This window comes from Brachionichthys hirsutus, chromosome 20 (assembly GCF_040956055.1).
Source record: "Brachionichthys hirsutus isolate HB-005 chromosome 20, CSIRO-AGI_Bhir_v1, whole genome shotgun sequence".
NCBI classification, from domain to species: domain Eukaryota; kingdom Metazoa; phylum Chordata; class Actinopteri; order Lophiiformes; family Brachionichthyidae; genus Brachionichthys; species Brachionichthys hirsutus.
In genome coordinates this window covers 10,679,778-10,701,647 of record NC_090916.1, presented here as the reverse complement: position 1 = coordinate 10,701,647, position 21,870 = coordinate 10,679,778, and the positions used below count along the sequence as shown (strand labels likewise).

Below are 21,870 nucleotides of genomic sequence, written 5' to 3'. Positions count from 1 at the left end.
GAACTACATTCACCCTAATGCCATTCACAGAACTACATTCACCCCAATGCCATTCACAGAACTACATTCACCCCAATGCCATTCACAGAACTACATTCACCCCAATGCCATTCACAGAACTACATTCACCCTAATGCCATTCACAGAACTACATTCACCCCAATGCCATTCACAGAACTACATTCACCCCAATGCCATTCACAGAACTACATTCACCCCAATGCCATTCACAGAACTACATTCACCCTAATGCCATTCACAGAACTACATTCACCCCAATGCCATTCACAGAACTACATTCACCCCAATGCCATTCACAGAACTACATTCACCCCAATGCCATTCACAGAACTACATTCACCCCAATGCCATTCACAGAACTACATTCACCCTAATGCCATTCACAGAACTACATTCACCCTAATGCCATTCACAGAAGTACATTCACCCCAATGCCATTCACAGAACTACATTCACCCTAATGCCATTCATAGAACTACATTCACCCCAATGCCATTCACAGAACTACATTCACCCTAATGCCATTCACAGAACTACATTCACCCCGATGCCATTTACAGAACTACAATCCCCCAGTGCCATTCACAGAACTACATTCACCCCAATGCCATTCACAGGACTACATTCACCCCGATGCCATTCACAGAACTACGTTCACCCCAATGCCATTCACAGAACTACATTCACCCCGATGCCATTGACAGAACTACATTCACCCCAATGCCATTCACAGAAGTACATTCACCCTAATGCCATTTACAGAACTACATTCACCCCAATGCCATTTATAGAAGTACATTCACCCCAATGCCATTTACAGAAGTACATTCACCCCAATGCCATTTACAGAAGTACATTCACCCCAATGCCATTTACAGAAGTACATTCACCCCAATGCCATTTACAGAACTACATTCACCCCAATGCCATTTACAGAAGTACATTCACCCCAATGCCATTTACAGAACTACATTCACCCCAATGCCATTCACAGAAGTACATTCACCCTAATGCCATTTACAGAACTACATTCACCCCAATGCCACTTACAGAACTACATTCACCCCGATGCCATTTACAGAAGTACATTCACCCCAATGCCACTTACAGAACTACATTCACCCCGATGCCATTTACAGAACTACATTCACCCCGATGCCATTTACAGAAGTACATTCACCCCGATGCCATTTACTGAACTACATTCACCCCGATGCCATTTACAGAACTACATTCACCACAATGCCATTTAAAGAACTACATTCACCCCAATGCCATTTACTGAACTACATTCACCCCGATGCCATTCACTGCAGAGCGTCTTGATATATAGTGTGTTTTCTATTAGCATCATGAAGCTGGACACGGATATCGCTCATGCCTGGTTCTATTAGCTCGAGGCCGAGGTTTGTTTCAGAATGAGGCCACTTTCTACTCAAGCAATAATAGACCGATGATGAAAGCTAGATAGCATCTCATCGAGTGGTGTGTGTGTGTGTGCGTGTGTGTGTGTGTGTGTGCTGTTGTTGCCCTGGAAACCCCTGCAGCCATTGCTGCCTGTTAAGGGCCCTCATAATTGGGTCCTCCTTTCATAATATTCAGAGTGCTATCTCCACACCATGACTTCCAAGTCTTCTTCACAGCTCACCATGCAGGTGTGGTGCTACCTGATGGGTTCAAAGCCTCTCAGACACACTGGGGACTGGGCTGAACAGATAGGTAAAGGACAACGAAACCTTTGAAGGCGTGTTCAAATGCTGACCTCAGTGTGGAAAAAAATGGCTGAAATCTGCACTACATTTCATTTTCCTGTTTTCTCAAACTCACCAACGTGTTTTATGCTCTTCTTGAAGATGTTTTTGTGACTGCAATATCTGCATATTTCCCAGTCTCTCCAGTCTGAGCTGCAACATGGACGCAGCATCCTAAAACTACTGAGGGAGCGCTCGGAGCAGGCAGCAGGCTTCCTTAATGAGGCTGGAGCTGAGAGTTTGGGAGGTGAAGTCGAGGCGCGTCTCGCCCAGATGGAGGAGCTGGCAGCCGGACTCAGGCAGAAACACAACTTCCTCCAGCGGGCCTTACTCCTGGCTAAAGAGTTCCAGGATCGGTACAAGGCTCAGGCTGTGTGGCTGCTGGAAACCAGGGCTTTACTCAACACCCAGGTGGAGGCCAAGGCTGAGCTGTACCAACGGAGAGCACTGCTATCGAAGCATAAGGTAGAGCAGCATGACCTGCACTACAGTGTTGATTACCCTCGCCAAAGAGGAGGCGAGGGTAATGCAATTGGGTGCGTTTGTTTGTTGGTTTGTTTGTTTGTCTGTTTGTTTGTCTGTTTGTTTGTTTGTTTGCTTGTTTGTCTGTCCGAGCGCATAAGTCAAAAATTAGTCACCCAATCTTTTTACACAAGCAAGGTTCTGTCCGTGGCTCGGTCCTCCCCGAGAATGGCGTTGATCCGGATCTGGATCCAGATTCTAGAATTATTTTTACATCTGGAATTGTGCCTGTGCTGTAAACTGCCACTTTAAGAGGGAGGGACACGAATGGCATGATGGGAAAAAGAGTCCAGAAGGAGTCTTGTAGTACGTTCTGGAGCAGCAAGCTAGAGCAGGTTTGGCCCCTCTGATCCGGAAGCCCTGTTTACTGTCTCACAAGATCCAATAGTCTATTGGAGGCGGGGTCTGCAGTCTCTGATTGTCTTTCTAGTTTTAATTTAAAACATACAATATCTGTAATAGCTGTTTATAATTTACCTAACACATCACATTACAGGTAAAACAAATGCACAAATATGACATAATCCAACTATCAGAAACACTCATAAGATATACTGCAGACAAATGTTGCCTGTTGGTCCTCAGGCTCTGCTGCAGATGGTTCAGTCCCACGATGGATCCATCAGGTCTGTGGTTGAGAAAGGAGAAGCGTTGCTTGCCTCTGGCCACTATCCATCCATCAGAGACCAAATGAAGAGACTGATAAAGGATTACACTGACCTCGTTTACACTGCCACGGTGAGAACCTGTGCTCAGATGAGGTGATGTGATATAGAGCAAGGGTCAGCAACCTTTTTCATGACGCGTGCCACTTTACAATATACTCAAGCCCAAAGTGCCGGCGACGTTCCACTATGGAACTCAAAAGGTGTGAACCCCAAAATGCAGAGGAGAAGGCAAGAGAATCAGTCTGCAGTTCATTTAATAAGGAAATGAAAAACACAACGCAAATGCCAAAAAGCAAAGGTGCGACGGACTGAAAACAAGAATTCACAGCCACAAAAAAAGGAACCAAGTTAGGCAGGCTAGAGTCACAAAAATACAAAATCAAAATTACACAGCCACAACTAGAAAACCCAAACCTGAAACTGGGCAGAGTTACGGAGAGAAACATGGAGCAGCACAAAAAGACAGACACGTTTTCAGACATTCCACAGTCCGTGCTGAAATCTCTTTAATTCTAGACCTAACTGTTTCCTTATTTGGAAGTCCGTCAAATAAAGCATCTGCAGTTGAAAGGAAAGCCTCCTTTATTTATTCTTTGTCAGTCATGTTTTGCATGCAGTGAGAAATACTGCCCTCTGTTGCCTGGTTAACAGTACAGAGCGTCTTGAAGGTGCTGCTCTGTTTAGCATGCTTTGCTAGCGCTCCGTTTTATCAGCCTCGTCTCTGAAGTTGTATTCTCGTTTAGTCTCAACTAGTCTCAACTATGTTGGAAAGAACGACTGGAACTTAGCTTACTTGCCATGCTAACACCACTGCTACGCTAACTGATTGAACTCCCAAGAGCCTCGCGTCAATCACATCCGCGCAGTGATTTGTTTAATTTATATTTATTTAGCATTTACGTATTTAACATTAAGTGTGGTCCATTCCTTGTGAGGAGTTAAATATAATAAAATACAATATCTCCTTTTGCCTCTTAATAATCTCTGCGTGCCAGCATGTCTCAGGTGGCTGACCCTCGATAGAGAGAGAGAGCGAGAGAGAGGACTGCTCTCTCCGTTCAACCTATTGATTCAATAAAGAGTCGATAGGTTTAAGAAGGGTTTTTAATCTTCGGTGTAGGCCATAAATAAAAGTCACTTGACTGTGTTGAGAAGGGTGTGGCATGGAACATTGCGATATCAACTTGACTGCTTGTGGTCCAGACCCATGTGGAGAACCTGGAGGGCCAGGCGAAGGAACAGGAAGCTTACCACCATGAACTGCAAGAGGTGGAACGTTGGCTGCTCCAGATGTCCAGCGGGATGGTGACTCCAGATATCACCGTGGATTGTGGGCTGGAAGTAGCCACTCAACAGCTTGCCAGGCACAAGGTAACCAATCGCATTACTGAGTTTGTAGAAATTTGCCTTGATTAGCGGGCCAAATAGCTCACATGCATCAGCTTTGATCTTCAAGGAAGTTGAGACTCCTTAACTGGGATGTTGTATAAAACATTTGTGAAAAACAGAATAGAATGATTTGCAAATGAACGATGTTACCATCAATGGTCTTGCTACATGAAGTGGAGAGCAGCCAGTACAGTTCTACACCTTCTACTCAACATGACATCTTCAAACTCATCAGTCTATCCGACACTCGATTCTCCTCTAGAGCAGCGGGTCCCAACCTTTTTCCTGCCACGGACCGGGGGGGGGGGGTATAAATAAATATTTAATATCGATCTACTCCCCATAAATTGTGGTCCCAATAATTACTTCCGTCCTTCATGGTTTTTTGTTTCATAAATTCCACATTCTTGTTTTTTAATCCAGGTTCTTGTTTTTTAATCCGGGTTCTGGTCTCAATGTGCCGAAGCAGTTTTGAACCCTTCATTGCTCGTTAACGGAGCGAATCAGCTGTTAAAACCCGAGTTTTAAGTCTTAGTCCTGGTTTCTCTTCTTGGAGGTCATCACCTCCTCTTCTTCCTCCTCTTCTTCCTCCTCAGTAGGACTTTTCTCCTTAGCAAAGAAGCTCTCCAAAGACTTTTGTTTCTTTTTATTAATTTTCGCGAGTTCACGGCTGTTTATTTTTAGCAACGTATCAAGACGCGATTGTTACGTTGGAGAAAATCCGGTAGTTTTTCAAAATAAAACACCTTTTAGACGCTAATAATCGATACAACGGAAATTGTATACATTAGTTGTTCTTTCTTTGCAAATGCCTCACGGACCGGTACCGGGCCGCGGCCCGGTGGTTGGGGACCCCTGCTCTAGAACACTCTGCACCAACTCCTCCTTCAAGATAACTCCTCCTCCATTCCTCTTTCCTCTCCTCCGTTATAAACAACTTGAATCCTGCTCCTCAGCTTCTAGCCTTGCTTCCTTTCCTCCTGGTCTCCTGGACACACATCAACCTTCCTCCTCCTCATCATCATGTCCACCAGCTCTCTAGCTTTTCCCGTCATTGTCCCAACACTACTCTCTACTCTTCATCCTGGACTCTTCCATTCCCTCTTCTCTCACTGTTGCACTCGTCTTCCTCCTCTTCTTCGTCTCTGTCTTCGACCAACAGTATTCCAGCAAAGTTTTACTCCGGATCCCATTCCCGACTCATCTCTGCATTTATCCATGCTTCAGACCTTCACAAGAGAGAAACTATCAATGCTACGTTAGCTCCTGCTAACCGCCCTACCCACCCATGAGACTTCATTTCTGAAGCTCCTTTTCTTTATTTTTTAAGGTTTTTTATTTATTTATTTCATTGGACAGCTATATTGAGGCAGGAATGAGGAAGAGAATGGGGAAGACATGCGGCACAGGGCCATGAATGGGAAATGAACACTCCATACATGGGGGGCTTGCTCTAACCTCTGAACAGCACATTCATTGCTTTCAATTTTCATTACATTTAATCTATTCAGGCTATTCATCTCACATCATGAGTCTCCACTGCATGGTATCAATCTGCTCCAACCTCTTGCGTTTCCTATCTAGCATGATCCTTCTTGTTACACAGGCCATCATGGAGGAAATTGCAGGCTTTGAGGATCGCCTGGAAAGCCTGAAGGAGCGAGGAGCCCACCTGGTACAGGGCTGCAGTGAGCTCAGACAACAGGTCCACGCTCACCAACATGGCGCCAGGGACAGTTACTCGGCCATCTGCAGCACAGCACAGAGAGTGAGTTAAGGAATGGAGAGGGATAGGAAAGAGAAAGAGAAATATTTGTTTGAATTAGTGAAATTCTTGCACATTTGAAATTGCAATATATATGAAATATATGTGTGCATTTGGATAGACCTACATATATGCATGTGTCCATGGAAGTGATCACAACTGCTTTACAAATGATTACAAATGAAATCATGAGTCAATTTACGTTTAGTTTCAAGCAGGAGATTGTACAGCGTTTTTTTTACGTGTATGAAATGTGAACGCAGTACAGTACAGAAAATGTCCTACAATCTATCGCGTCCCTGTAGCGCCACCACTGGGAGAAACGATGCAAAAATGTGACTCCACTGCCGTAATGGTCTGACTGAGCCATTTGTTTCTGCTTGTATGTGGTCGTAAACACACAAAAGATACATATTTAACACAATGTGAAGCTGTTCATTTTCCTCTCAATCCAAACATTTTGTGACTCTTCTCTTAAGACCCTCCCTTCCCTGCCGGTTTGAGGCCATGCTTTAATGCTCTAAGGCTGCCAAAGTGGAGCGAAACAGCAGCCACATTGAGAAAGACCCCACTCGCCAAAATGGTGACTCAATCTCCGCGTATTAATCTGTGCACATCCCTTGTCAACTCCACTTCTTCATGTCTGATCCAGAAATGATCACATGCTTCGTTTCAGTGGGTCTGATGAGACCTCTAATCCAGCCCCACTCTGAGCTCAGCTCCCCAGACACCACCTCCACCAGTACTGCACATCCACTCCGGCGCTGTGTGAGCCAGCCATACTTTACCACGATACTGCTGGCTGCTGTACAATTGTGCCTCCAGTGTTACCATGGCTGCCAACTGCGTCCCAGTACAACACAGATCTAATGTTCTGCTTGCCAACCGCCACCATGCCAACTTTCTAGCCTTTGCCAAATACAGCAGGCAGTCGGCCAAATCATTACTCCTCCTTGTTTCACTCTTTCAGACTATCTTAGTAACACTGTCAATCACTCCTCCCTGGAAGGTGTGGACGCCTCCACATTCAGCCGACTTGTTGAGGGTTTATCGTTTAATGTGTCTTTGAGTTTCACCATAGTCAGATGTTGAAGAGACAGAAACAGTGTGCAATGGCGTTCCTCTGTGGTTGCAATGGCATTCCTCTGTGGTTGCAATGGCGTTCCTCTGTGGTTGCAATGGCATTCCTCTGTGGTTGCAATGGCGTTCCTCTGTGGTTGCAATGGCGTTCCTCTGTGGTTGCAATGGCGTTCCTCTATGGTTGCAATGGCGTTCCTCTGTGGTTGCAATGGCGTTCCTCTGGGGTTGCAATGGCGTTCCTCTGTGGTTGCAATGGCGTTCCTCTGGGGTTGCAATGGCGTTCCTCTGGGGTTGCAATGGCGTTCCTCTATGGTTGCAATGGCGTTCCTCTGTGGTTGCAATGGCGTTCCTCTGGGGTTGCAATGGCGTTCCTCTGTGGTTGCAATGGCGTTCCTCTGGGGTTGCAATGGCGTTCCTCTGGGGTTGCAATGGCGTTCCTCTGTGGTTGCAATGGCGTTCCTCTGGGGTTGCAATGGCGTTCCTCTGTGGTTGCAATGGCGTTCCTCTGTGGTTGCAATGGCGTTCCTCTGTGGTTGCAATGGCGTTCCTCTATGGTTGCAATGGCGTTCCTCTGTGTTTGCAATGGCGTTCCTCTGTGGTTGCAATGGCGTTCTTCTGTGGTTGCAATGGCGTTCCTCTGTGGTTGCAATGGCGTTCCTCTTTGGTTGCAATGGCGTTCTTCTGTGGTTGCAATGGCGTTCCTCTGTGGTTGCAATGGCGTTCCTCTGTGGTTGCAATGGCGTTCCTCTGGGGTTGCAATGGCGTTCCTCTGTGGTTGCAATGGCGTTCCTCTGGGGTTGCAATGGCGTTCCTCTGGTTGCAATGGCGTTCCTCTGTGGTTGCAATGGCGTTCCTCTATGGTTGCAATGGCGTTCCTCTGTGGTTGCAATGGCGTTCCTCTGTGGTTGCAATGGCGTTCCTCTATGGTTGCAATGGCGTTCTTCTGTGGTTGCAATGGCATTCCTCTATGGTTGCAATGGCGTTCCTCTGTGGTTGCAATGGCGTTCCACTGTGGTTGCAATGGCGTTCCACTGTGGTTGCAATGGCGTTCCACTGTGGTTGCAATGGCGTTCCTCTGTGGGGGGGGTTCCAGCTAGAATGCAGTTTAAGGGAGAGCAGAGGTAACATGCTGCTCTAGTTGGTTGATTGTGTTAAGTCTTGTGCCACGCTCACTCTCATGCGCATTAACTGAGTTCAAATCACTTTTTGTTCACCTTTTCTTACGTCTAAGAAAATGTGTATATCCATTTGATTTAGCTACTTTCGGGTTTAGAGTAATCATTTATTAAATATTTTCTCTGCACCTTGTCTGGAATGTTTTCAGATGCTGGTTCTAACCTTCAACATATAAGTACAAAACGAAGTGCAGACTAAATGTGTTACACTAAAAACCACCAGGGTTGTATGAAGGGACTATTGACTGTAATTTTAATGCTAGCACAATATGGCCAAATTGTATTTTTGCAGAGCTAATATTTTCTTACTCTTCAGTGACACCTGTGATAATAACTGAAAAGCATGTGTTGTGTCTTGCAGGTGTATCAGACTCTTGACCATGAATTACAGAGACATGTAAACCTTCAGAACACTTTGCAGCAGTGTCAGACCTGGATAACGTCCATCTCAGAGGAGCCAGAGCCTCCTGAACATTCTCCTCTCAGCATGGAGGAGGCTGTAAAGCAGGTCAGTAAGCTCGTGAGCATGTGTCTTGGTAGTAGTACCAGTATTTATATACATGACTGCAGGTATTTTACAGATTGTTCAGAATGGATAATATGACAAGTCAATAAAATCAGAGGACCATTGACAAACTAATGTTCTTGCCAGGTGAAGCAGGAGCGTGCTCTCCAAGAACAGGCCAACACCTACCTCCAGCTGTTGTGCTCAGCGTGTGATCTGTCTGAAGTTGGGGTCAGGGAGGCCGCAGCAGCCATCCAGCGCACCAAACTCCAGGTCATTTCACTTCACAAACAAATCTTTTATTGAACAGTTTGTGAGCTTCACAAACTGTTCAATAAAAGATTTAAAGACATTCTGATGTCCCCATGTGCAAGTTAAATATTGAATACACTGAGCAAATGTTGACAAATAAACTGATTGCATTGTTTTTGTGTCTAGATTGAGGAGCGTATGCTGCTTTGCGAGGAGGTGGTGGATAGCTGGAAGGATGCTGAGGAGCACAAGGCGGATCTGGAGCTCCAACTGAGAGAGGCAGAGCAGCAACTTCAGAACCTCCTTAGGAGACCTGCAGAGCTGGAACCCAAGACTGCGCAGAACCAGCTAGACAATGCGCAGGTCTATTATTGTAAAATAATCTGTGAATCAGTTGCATCTTGAATTTAAAGTGATTGTGGATGCTGGTTACCCTTCTTGCAGGAATTCCTTCAGCAAATTAGGGAGAAGCAATCTGAAGTAATCCATTTGAAGGAGGTCTTTGATAGGCTGACAGGTGGACAGATCACTCCTTACCTGGAAGAGATAAGGACACTGAAGAGAAGCTGGATGGAGCTGGGCCAACGGGCAGAAGAACTGGAGTCCCAGCTGGGGGAGGACATGCAAAGAAGTGTGGAGTACCTGGAGATTGTTGTTACAGTGGAGGAACTCTTCCAACAAGTATCCAGGGAATGGGATTACCTTGCCAGGTATAAGGCAGTTCTTTCTGTGTGGATTTCACAACATCATGTGCATTAATTTCCATCTGAATGCATGAGCTTATTGACCAGATAATATGAAGTTTATATGGTGCTGGATCTACACAAACACATGCACACCTTCTAGTGTTACAGTCATTCATTTGTGTATGAGAAAAAATAATGCCTATTTTTCATTGCCATAAGTACACTTAAATGTTACTTACATCTCGCTGTGCTTGCATAGGGCAGACACAGAGAGTACAAGTGAGCATTTAGAAGCTTTGAGGAGGCTTTCCATTGACCTTAAGGAGCAGAGAGCAACTCTTGAGGCCCTCAGAGACCAGAAGCAAGCAATCCTGCCACAACTTAGCCTGTTAGACAAGGACCTGGTCAAGGAGCAGGTGAAGCGCCATTCCTTTCTTCATTTTAAAATATTTTATAAAAGAAGAGTATAAAAGCTGCGTCCAGTTTTTCATTGTTCTGCCTTCACTAGGTGGGTCACCTGGAGAAGCGCTGGGTCCAACTTGAAACTCTGATTCAAAAAAAGATCCAGGACTCTGCAGAGACGCTACATGAGCTTGCCCAAGTTGAAAGCCAGCTGAGGGGTGCCCAGGAGTGGGTGGAAGAACAACGGCCTGTACATACTACTGCATTGAAAACAAGCCCACCCCCTGACCTGGCCCAGAGTTTTCTGTTTGAACACCTGAATGTATGTGTAGCGCTAGAAGCCCGCCAGCAGCTGCTGGGTCAGGCGGTGAGTGAGGCCCAGGCTGTGGCCTCCAAATTGGGGCTCAGTGAGAAGCGATGCCTACAGGAACGGATTGATCGAGCTCAGACTGAAATGGCAGCGCTAGGGACTCAGGTGAACCAAAGGAGGAAGTACCTCAGTAAGGTAAGCAGCTGGATTCTTGTATTACATAATAGTCAAGTTTTCATTATGCCAAGAAGAACTTAACTTTGTTTTATTCTGAAACAAAATAGGAAATAACCCTAGGTATGCTGTTGACTAGATCTAAACTTGTTCCAGGCCTTCATACAGAAGAAACCGTTTCTTCAATCCTTGGGAAGAGCACTATCTTGGGTGCAGCAACAAGAGAGGAAGGCTTTGAGCGATGACCACATAGCACTCCTTCCTGAGGACATAGCCAAACAATTTGCCGCTTGCCAAAGTGTTCAGAGTGGTTTAGAAGAATATCAGAGAAAGCTGGCTTTTCTGTGGATCCAAGGACGAGAGCTAGAGAGAGATGCCACTGACCAAGAGAGAGAAGAAACTCTGGCAAGACTTGAAAAGCTACAGAACGTTTTTGAAACGGCTCTTCGGAGGACGAGTCAGCGTCTCACAGACTTGGAGAAAGCCTTGACCTCCAGGAAGTACTTTCAGGTTGATCTGGATAAGACTTGCCAGTGGTTGAGACGAGCCGATGCTATCACGTTTCCTGAAATCAACATGAAACATTTGGCAGAGGACTCTAATTTGCAAACAGAACTTTCTAACTTTCAGAATGTCCTGGAACAAGCTCCACAATATGAGCACCTTCTTCTCATTGTCCAAAGAATGGGCCAGGAGATTCTCCCTACTCTGAATGAGATTGATCATTGCTACCTAGATGAGAGGCTCAATGCCCTACCTCGGCAGTACAATGCCATCCTAGCTCGAGCCAAAGACAAAATAGACAGAGTCCAGCAAATAATCTTAGAGCAAAAAGAGTACGGCACTTTCTTTGAGATTACCCAAAATGCACTGGAGGAGCTTCAGACGCAGTTTGACAATCTAGAGAAGAAGACAATTGGTATTAATAATGAGGAACTTATTTGTCTAATGAATAAACACAGAAATATTAATGAAAGTTTATTCCATATTAGTCCTGCTGTGAGAGAACTTTCTGGCAAAACTGAGGGATTTCTGAGTCGCGGTCATCAATGTGGCACCGAAGAGACACAACAGCTAGGAAGTCTCCACAACGCACTGAAGAGGAGAAATGCTGAGGAAATCCACCGCTTAGATAAATGCTCGAAAACAATAGCTCAACACAACCAAGTCTCAAGCAAGCTGGACTTGGTACTGAAGTCTGTCAAAGAGAAGCTAGGCAGACTTAAAGAAGACACAGAAGTAACTGTCATAGATAAAATAATACATTTATATTCACTGCTGGAAACTATGGACTGTGTGAGCTCACAGACTGACCAATGTAACCAACAAACTAAAGGCCTTTGTCTGAACTTTGAACCCACTGCCTTTGAGAGGACTGCACTCAAGCTTGAATCACTGCAGTCTTTATCTGTTGAAGTAAATAGATTTGCTGAAGAAAGTGAGAAAAATGTTGCAAAGAATGACGACTTCACGATGGCGACTGAGAAGATGTTGGAATGGTTGACGACTATCAAGGACAAATTGCAACAGCCTTCAGCTTTATCAGTAGTTAAAACTGAGAGGGTATACGAGGAAGTACGCAAACTGACTATCAAGGAACAGGAAGTGAAAAGTATATTGAGGTTAGGGGATGCTTTGAGGCGGAGAGAAAAGCAAAGGTATTCTAGTAGAAAAGAAACTGTACCTGCCCACATAGAGGAGAAAATGCAACAGATGGCGACGCTGCACGTTGAAGTTCAACAAGGAATCAGTCGTAAACAGGTATGAAGTCACAGTCTGATCAAAGCTGAATGAAAATCACTGCCTGTAACCTGATGCATCATCTGCGGCTTGAATCTACTGAGAATCATTAGTCCTCTGTTTAATGATATGATCAATATTGATAGGGAAGCTGACTGCAAGAGATTCCATGAAGTACAAATTAGCACTTTATATTTATTTATAACTTTTGGGAGATGAAAAAAATAGTAATACTTAAATAATATGTCCCAAAGCTTCTATATGTTGATTAAGTCAAAGTTATAGCATTCAGTGTCAGACCAAGTTCTTCTCAGCAAGGCGTACAGATATAAAGTGAGAATATAATTTAATTACTCGCTGAGGAAATATAAAAAGTAGTAATGTTTTAACCTGTAATTTCTTTCTCAAGATAAATCCCAATCCCAGTTCCCTTAATTATACTTTCATGTTGGATAGGGTGTGCTGTTTCTTTAGGAGATGGAGGGGTAGTGGTATTTATCCCTCTGGATGGCCTTCCCAATGAAGTGTTTTCAGGTGTAGATTCAAAATGGAGTACTGGAAGAGAGGTATCAAAACATCTTACTTAAATGAAGTGCAAAAGTTAATATGTCTTTGCAAATATCCATTCAAAAATAAAAACAAATGTAGGCAGATCGGATTCATTTAGATGCAAATTATGTAATTGAGTTGATGTAATGTTCAACTAGTATAATCAGGATTTACATCAATTACATGACAGGGCAGCACGTTGGCGCAGTGGTAGCGCTGTTGCCTCACAGCAAGAAGGTCAGGTTCAAATCCGTCTTGAGGCCTCTGTGAGGAGTTTGCATGTTCTCTCTGTGGGTTCTCTCCGCGTTCTCCAATTTACTCCCATCACCAAGAACATGCTAATTTGTTACACAGTTGTGTGTGTGTGTGTGAATGCATGTAACGGGGCCATGTGCAAAATTGTTGAGTCACATTTATACCTTAATTTGTTTGTATAAATGAGTGCAGAAAGATGATGTAATCACCTTCTGCCTTATTCTAGCTGGCGGCGAATCGGGCTCTTGCGCTGGTCCAGAGGCTCCACATATCTCTGCAGGCCATGCAGACATGGCTGGACTCCGCTACAGCTGTGCTCCAGAGATCTAGCTCTGGTGTGCCACTTGAAAACCAGGCAGATTGTGTGCAGGACCTGCAAGAGATTTCAGCACAGGAAAAGAACTTCACAGCTGGTTTACAGGAGTTCAGAAATGTGGACCCTCTGCTGGAGGATTTAATGGAAACAGGAGCAATGAGTGAACCAAGAGGAAATGTTGATGCAATGCAGCTCAAGAATACAGAACTCAATCAGCAACTGGATGCTTACAGAGCCGTGCTTCAGTGGTGTGTATCAGAGAAACAATGTAAAAATACTGAGCCAAGTATATCAATACACATTTGGCATGTGCAGTCCATAAACTGCCTGTATCAATACGAATGTCTTGTTTTCAGCTGTGCAGCTCTGTGGACCTCCCTTCAACAGAAGAAGGAGACATTGATTGAACAGATGACTAACGTAGAAGGCGAGATGGCCATGTTCACGACAGCTAAGGCTGTCAGCGTTCACCAGGCAGAGGAAAAGTGTCAGAGACACAAGGTGGGGTACTACCCAATAATCATAGACCACAGACTGTAAAAAGGATCACCGAGTTGTATATGCATGTAAATGTTCTCGTCATAAAAAAGATTTGTATTAATATGGCACATGTCAATAGTGATGACAGCAGAGTTTAGTCTAAATGTTTCATCGTAGCGAGTGTTCATTTGAGGACGTGTGTCGGTTGTCTTCTTTATCTTTAGTCTCTGGTAGCTCACATAGACCTGCTGCAGTTGCCTCTAAATGCCTTGAAAGAGAACGCAACAGAGTTAGAGCAAAGCATCTCTGAGACTGGCAAAGCCGTCACCAGCCACTGCGTGTCGTCACTATGGCAACGTTGGACCAGGCTGCGCAGCGTGGCCCAAGCCCAGGACAGGTCGCTGGAGGACACGTCGAGGGCATGGAGGAACCTCACCGAGGGGGTAAGAGTAGGGGGGTCAAACCACTAAACTGCATTCTATGAAATGATGAGTCCTGTCTGTTCTCACCGTGGAGCCATTACTAAGTGTTGGAGTACTGACAGTAAACAGCAGCACATTCGGCAAACATCGTGCACAATAGTGTCCATAAAACACTTATTTCTAGGCCAAAGTGGACAATTTAAAAACTACAATGACCAGAAAAACAAGCTCAATATGACATTGCGGATAATATTATTTGGAAGCAAAGATTTAATCCAGTATTACAGAGAGAAAACTGCATAATAAACAGTAAGAGTTCCATCCATCTATCCATCCTGGGCCGAGTCTCAGCAAGGACGTCCACACTTCCCTCTCCCCAGCCACCTCCCCCAGGGACACACCTCACTGTGGCCGCTGGAGTCGCTAGCTTCACGCTTCTGAGGATGGAGTCGCCAATCACCAGAGTTCTGTCCTCAGCAGGTGTGATGCTGAGCGGGGAAAATCTGTTAGAAAAGTGAACCAAAGGTGAAAAGGTGGTGTACCATAGTGGGCTTCGGTTTGGAACTACGCTTCCTCCGAACAGTCACCCAGCCGCCTTGGTCTCCCGGCTGCTCGGAAGCTGCCGGGAGACGTTTAGCGGCTGGGTCTGCACCGCTAAGGGAGGGCTGGCTAGCTATCAACGGTGCGCTTCTATGGTGCGGAACCGGCTCTCTATCTAACATAGCAAATAAACTACTGGTACACCTCTTACACGTTTCGCTGTCAGTGAAGGAGGAGGAGAAGCTTAACATATGACACATGATCAGGAGAGACTGTTGCGGACTGGTGCGAGGGGACCCCAGGGAACAGAGGACGGAGACTTTATGTTTTACTGATGTGTCCATCAGGAAACACAATATCCTGGAGCCGCACACAGGATTGCGGAGTGGCTGGAGCCCAACGAAAATATCTATATAACAAAAAACACAGCCGAGAAAGAAAAACCAAAAAGCTTGCTCTAATAAAAACCGGTCACAAAAAAAAGAAAACGCTACGCAGGACCCGGGCGCACGGATCAGCTGCGGTCGGCAAGGGCGAGGCGAGACCCGGGGACGGGGAACGGCAGAAGGACGAGCTGCACGTAGAGACGAGAACCGAAGAGTAGTCCGATGGGGAACAGCGGGCGGAGCAGGGCTTATGAGGGCTGGTGGCGATTTGCCTCAATCTGCCTCAGGTGCGCCCGGGGTGACCGCAGCCAATCCGCACGCCGCAGAAACAGGTCTACTAGATAAGGCAAAGTAACAGCTGCAGCAGCATGACCCTCACAGAGAGGAGAGACAGGGGGGAAAGTAATCGCTAGTTAGCGGTGCTAACGGCTGCTCGGTGAAACAAGCAAACAGGAAGTGACAAACTACGCTCACCAGGGTTCGTCCGAATGTCGATTTTTTTGTGTCACCATCACTGGATAAAAAGCAGCTAATATTTAGTGTATAGGTGGGATGCACCAGGGATCAGCTCTGAGCCCCTTTTTGTTGCCATGGTGATGGATAGACTAACAGATGAGGTGAGACAGGAAGCTCCTCTGAATATGATGTTTGCAGATGACATTGTGATCTGCAGGTAGAGGAGAATCTAGAGAAGTGGAGGTCTGCTCTAGAAAAGAGAGGAATGAAGGTGAGCAGGAGCAAAACAGAGTACATGTGTGTACATGAGAAGGTCCCAGGGGGGACAGTGAAGCTACAAGGAAGAGACGTAAAGAAGGGAGAGGACTTCAGGTACCTCGGGTCAACAGAGCAGAGTGATGGAGAGAATGTGGAAAGGAGGTGAAGAATCGTGTGCAGGCAGGCTGGAACGGGGGGAGGAAAGTATCAGGTGTGTTCTGTGATAGGACGAAGGGACAGGTCTACAAGACAGTGGTGAGGACAGCCATGATGGACAGCTTAGAGACAGTGGTGAGGACAGCCATGATGGACGGCTTAGAGACAGTGGTGAGGACAGCCATGATGGACGGCTCAGAGACAGTGGTGAGGACAGCCATGATGGACGGCTTCAAGACAGTGGTGAGGACAGCCATGATGGACGGCTTAGAGACAGTGGTGAGGACAGCCATGATGGACGGCTTAGAGACAGTGGTGAGGACAGCCATGATGGACGGCTTAGAGACAGTGGTGAGGACAGCCATGATGGACGGCTCAGAGACAGTGGTGAGGACAGCCATGATGGACGGCTTAGAGACAGTGGTGAGGACAGCCATGATGGACGGCTCAGAGACAGTGGTGAGGACAGACATGATGGACGGCTTAGAGACAGTGGTGAGGACAGCCATGATGGACGACTTAGAGACAGTGGTGAGGACAGACATGATGGACGGCTTAGAGACAGTGGTGAGGACAGACATGATGGACGGCTTAGAGACAGTGGTGAGGACAGACATGATGGACGGCTCAGAGACAGTGGTGAGGACAGCCATGATGGACGGCTTAGAGACAGTGGCTCTGAGGAAAAGGCAGGAGGCGGAGCTTGAAGTGGAGGAGATGAGGATGCTGAGGTTCTCCTTGGGAGTGACCAGGTTGGACAGGATTAGAAATGAGACAATAAGAGGGACAGTGAAGGTTAGACGTTTTGGAGACAAGGTCAGAGAGACCAGACTTTGATGGTTTGGACATGTCCAGAGGAGAGACAGGGACTATATATCGGTAGAAGGATGCTGAGGATGGGACTGCCAGGGAACAGGACTAGAGGACGACCCAGGAGAAGAGACATGGACGTAGTGAGGGAGGACATGAGAGTGGCTGGTGTTGGGGAGGACGATGCAAAGGACAGGACTAGAGGACGACCCAGGAGAAGAGACATGGACGTAGTGAGGGAGGACATGAGTGGCTGGTGTTGGGGAGGACGATGCAAAGGACAGGGCTAGAGAACGACCCAGGAGAAGAGACATGGACGTAGTGAGGGAGGACATGAGAGTGGCTGGTGTTGGGGAGGACGATCAAAGGACAGGACTAGAGGACGACCCAGGAGAAGAGACATGGACGTAGTGAGGGAGGACATGAGAGTGGCTGGTGTTGGGGAGGACGATGCAAAGGACAGGACTAGAGGACGACTCAGGAGAAGAGACATGGACGTAGTGAGGGAGGACATGAGAGTGGCTGGTGTTGGGGAGGACGATGCAAAGGACAGGGCTAGAGGACGACCAGGGAGAAGAGACATGGACGTAGTGAGGGAGGACATGAGAGTGGCTGGTGTTGGGGAGGACGATCAAAGGACAGGACTAGAGGACGACCCAGGAGAAGAGACATGGACGTAGTGAGGGAGGACATGAGAGTGGCTGGTGTTGGGGAGGACGATGCAAAGGACAGGGTGAAGTGGAGAACATTGATTTGCTGTGGCCCTCACGGGACAAGAAGACAGTACAGTAGTAGTAGATATTCATACATTGTCCCCGTGCACTCTACCCGTCCACGCTCTACCTGTGAATTGTTCATGAGCCAAAGAAAAAGAAGGACAGAGTGGATAAAGTTTAATTTTGGTGGTAATTGGCAAAACATTTTGAAAGTGTGCTACAAACGTCACGGCACCATGGTGGCGTTGAATTTAGTTTGGGTTTTGTTTTCATAGGAGTTTCTGACAGATCTATCTGTTTGAGCATCTGTTTGCTAGTTTGACCAAAGACTGTCACAGATATTTCAGATAAGTGTTCGGGAGCGTTGACTTGTGGGAAAGGTATCACATGTGACCTCTCAGCATGGCCGCTGAAATCCCAAGCCTTAGTTCTGCTACATGTAATAGTGTCGCGTAGAGCAAACACAAAACTTACCACAGTCGATAGGAATCGCGGATGCGTGTGATAACATCCACGCACTTGCAGTATAATGATTTACACTACGTATTAAACTAGTACTACTGTACTTTCGGCTTGTCACCACAGTTAGTATTTAAGAACATTTAGTGTGCTCCATTTCTTTAGCCTCTGAATATTCTTAATGCCCTCGCGTTCCAGCCATGCCGACCCCTGCTCTATGTAGGCCACCAAACACACTTAAACAAAAGTTAAATAAAAGTATTCTGCTTCATCAGATTTAGGTCAAACACGGTAACAGCAAGAAACTACTCGGTCCGCCGTGATGTCATTCCAGGCTTCAGGCCAGTTTATTATTCCTGCCAAAACACTGTCATGAGACGTTCTCTCGCCTTTCCTATTTCAAGCCTGACAATGATGTTTGCTGAGAATTTCCACCAAGCACAGATCCTCAAGAAACATTTGGGTCAAACTCATGTACAGTAGTCCCTCATTTTCCGCGGGGGTTACGTTCCAAAAAAAACACCGCAATAAGTGAAATCCGCAATGTAGTAATCTTTATTTTTTTTCAATTATTATACATGTACATAAATGTTTTAGGGCTGTAAAACCCCTCACCACACACTTTATACATGTTTAACAGTCAGGCATTAATCTAAATAGATTGTTTCAGTATTATAGAATGAAACCAAAGATCAAAACCTTTTCAGAACTAAACATTTGTTTGAGAAATATAAATATATAGTACGTACAGTAAACGTTTTCCTGTTAATAATGTTAAGGCGTGCAGGTCGAGGAAAGAGCCGCTTGGAGTGCAGAAGAACAAATATTCTACTCGTGCTGTCTTTAGCCTCTCATGCTGCTTTATTGGATAGCTTAGCACAGCGGAACGGCAGCGGCTACATGTATCAACAGGAAGAAACAAAACCCAAAAGGGACGTGACGTTTATGCTCCTACAAAATAAAAGCCTCTTTTTACACAGAGAATAAGAGCGCTATAAAACAAACGCTTAACAAATAAACATGATAGCTTTTAGAAATAACGAATTTAATTTTAATGATCAACCTATGAGGTTGAACACATGAGAAATGATTAATAGCAACTCGCGCGTATTTCAGTTCCTCCGACCGCGCCTTCGTCTTGCGCCGTTTCAAGGCGCGTTCAAGTGCAAAAATAAAATCCGAAATTGCACAAAAAAACTCCGCGAAGCAGCGAAGTCGTAGAAAATGAACCGCATTATATCGAGGGACTACTGTACAGCACGTTTTCTCTTCACCTTTTTCTCTCTCTTGGACATATCATCTTTGCACTTAAATCTCTGCTCAACTGTTATTTCTGACTTGAATATCAAAGGGAATACTGCAAAAACAAGTATTTAAATATCACATGAAATCAGATATAAAGGTTTTTACTCAAATTGTTTTATTTGAAGGATTTGATTTCATAAAACACTAAATCTTCTGCATCGCCCAACCCTGTACCTTTGAACATGATTTTCCCTCAGATGGAGAAGGTGCGCACCGTGTACCAAGACCTCCATGGTCGTGTCCCAGACAGCACAGTTGAGAAGGCTTCCACAAGGGTGGCGCTTCAGAGCCTCTTGGAGTATCATGACTCCTTCAATATGGAGGTGGAGAGGGAACAGTCCATCCTTTCCCTGCTGGGGCAACACACTCGAAGTCTAGAAGAAGAGGAGGGGGACGAGATCGAGAGAAAAACAGAGAGTAGACATGAGGATAGTCCTTGTCTTCATGAGATCAGAAGTATGCAGAGACAGTATGACTGGTGAGTCACCCTAACCCACCCGACTGCCAACCTTCACCCATCTAACATCTCATGAAAGTCTCATTTTGTCACAATGATCCCTTTTTGATTGAGATATTCTTCTATGTCTTGTCTAGCCTTGCACTACGGGTACGAGCCAGCAGGACCCAGATAAACCAGGAGCTGAGGGAGAGGGAAGAGGTGGAGAAGGAGCTAGGGTTGGTCAAAGGCTGGATCCAAGATACCCGAGACTTACTGCTCAGTCCCACTGCAGATCTGGATTCGCTGCTACAGCAGCTAGTGGTAGACCAATATATATCACACTGTTGGCTAAATATTGTTTTAACATCCATTCAGCTGAGACCATGTCTGTGCCTCTCTGCTCGTTGTGCGTCGTTTGCTGTGCAGGCTGCACATGGCGAGGTCATCAGCAGACGTCAGAGTGTGGAACGCATGGTGGAGCTGCAGGCCGGTCTACCCTCTGAGCTCAGCATGCAGCTGGCCCAAGTGTCTCTGGCTCTGGGCTCTGCTGAGGACCAGGTGAGCTCACTTGTTGCAATTGGGTCTGTTTGTCTGTTTGTCTGTCTGTCAACACGCATAACTCAGAAACTAGTAACCCAATCGATTTGAAATTTCTACACAAGCAAGGTTCTGTCCGTGGCTCGGTTCTCCCCAAGAATGGCATTGATCCGGATCTGGATCCAGATTCTAGAATGTTTTAAAGGATTCTTGAACATTGCGAGATAGGGCACTTGGAGGCGAGGGTCTGCAATCTCTGATTGATCAGCTTGTTCTCTATTTGTTTGGCCGAGTGTTAAAGTGAGGTTGTACAGACTCTGTATGGCATTGGACACAAATAAGGCAGGGACCAGACATAATCAAACAATTTTCCGTTATGCAAATGTGCGATTACTAGAATGTCTCAGAGTAAAGCTGCTACACTGCCTTACTGAAACATCCATGACCATTTATGATGATTCAATTACTTCTATCAACTGAAAGCGAACTAACTACTTTGCTGCTGTCTGCTTTAGGTCCAGGCCAGGCAGCGGGAGGTGCAGCAGACCAGAGACATGAAAGAAGACTTCAGTTCCAGACTGAAGGACATCGAAGCGAACCTGAAGACCATCAGGCTGCAACTGGGAGACAAGGGTGGGAACCTGGAGGAGGCCAACGAAGAGAACAAAGTAATCAAGTGGACAGATTGACTAATTAACCACCAATTAACCCCTCCCTTATTGGCTCCTCATTTAGCAGATGCTGAGGTTAATGAGAGGGTGAGAATTGGAATGTTTACTTCCAATAATGACCCAATTCTGAAAAGTAGTTTAGATGGGAGTCTAAGCCTGTTCATTCCAGTTTCCTCGTTACCCCCCTCAGTTAAATGAGTGCGTTGTTAAATAAAGTTAAATAATCACGCTGTCTTGTAAACATTTGCTGTCTTTTAATTAACCAAGACATCTTTCAATTAAGATAGGCTAGCCATTTCTCCCTGTTTAACTCATCTGCCGCTGGCCTTAGATTCATATTTACGGGTCAGTGGTGTCCAATTGCCTTTTATTCTTGACTAAACTCAAAAGACACTTGTTATTTGCTCTTTCTCCCCTTGTCTCGTTCTTTGCAGACGCTCTTTGAGGAGTGTGAACGTTGTGGTTATTCTCTGGGGGAGGTGGGAGTAGCTGTGCAGGAGTTCGGGGAGCAGAACCCTCGGCTGTGTGAGCAGCTGGGAGACGCTGTGGGCAAACTGATGGCGCTGCAGCTTAACACCAGGCAGCAGGTCCAGGGCAGGGCCGGCAGACTGAAGGAGGTGTGTACTTCATCATGACCAGCAGACCGCTCGTAGCATCTTGTGGGGCCCCGGGTGC

General features: G+C 45.9%; 1 protein-coding gene across 1 annotated transcript in view; it reads left to right on the top strand.

The window, feature by feature from the left end:
• syne1a (spectrin repeat containing, nuclear envelope 1a) overlaps positions 1-21,870 on the top strand; it is a 169,835-nt gene that overhangs the window by 84,969 nt on the left and 62,996 nt on the right. The window contains exons 36-54 of the mRNA XM_068754152.1: positions 1,911-2,237; positions 2,880-3,032; positions 4,166-4,333; positions 5,958-6,119; positions 8,733-8,879; positions 9,024-9,149; positions 9,315-9,491; positions 9,573-9,838; positions 10,074-10,230; positions 10,323-10,721; positions 10,857-12,461; positions 13,471-13,808; positions 13,917-14,061; positions 14,265-14,483; positions 19,746-20,026; positions 20,143-20,308; positions 20,414-20,545; positions 21,040-21,192; positions 21,630-21,812. Of these exons, the coding sequence (XP_068610253.1) occupies positions 1,911-2,237; positions 2,880-3,032; positions 4,166-4,333; positions 5,958-6,119; positions 8,733-8,879; positions 9,024-9,149; positions 9,315-9,491; positions 9,573-9,838; positions 10,074-10,230; positions 10,323-10,721; positions 10,857-12,461; positions 13,471-13,808; positions 13,917-14,061; positions 14,265-14,483; positions 19,746-20,026; positions 20,143-20,308; positions 20,414-20,545; positions 21,040-21,192; positions 21,630-21,812 (5,304 nt within the window). The remainder of the gene's footprint in view (positions 1-1,910; positions 2,238-2,879; positions 3,033-4,165; positions 4,334-5,957; positions 6,120-8,732; positions 8,880-9,023; positions 9,150-9,314; positions 9,492-9,572; positions 9,839-10,073; positions 10,231-10,322; positions 10,722-10,856; positions 12,462-13,470; positions 13,809-13,916; positions 14,062-14,264; positions 14,484-19,745; positions 20,027-20,142; positions 20,309-20,413; positions 20,546-21,039; positions 21,193-21,629; positions 21,813-21,870) is intronic.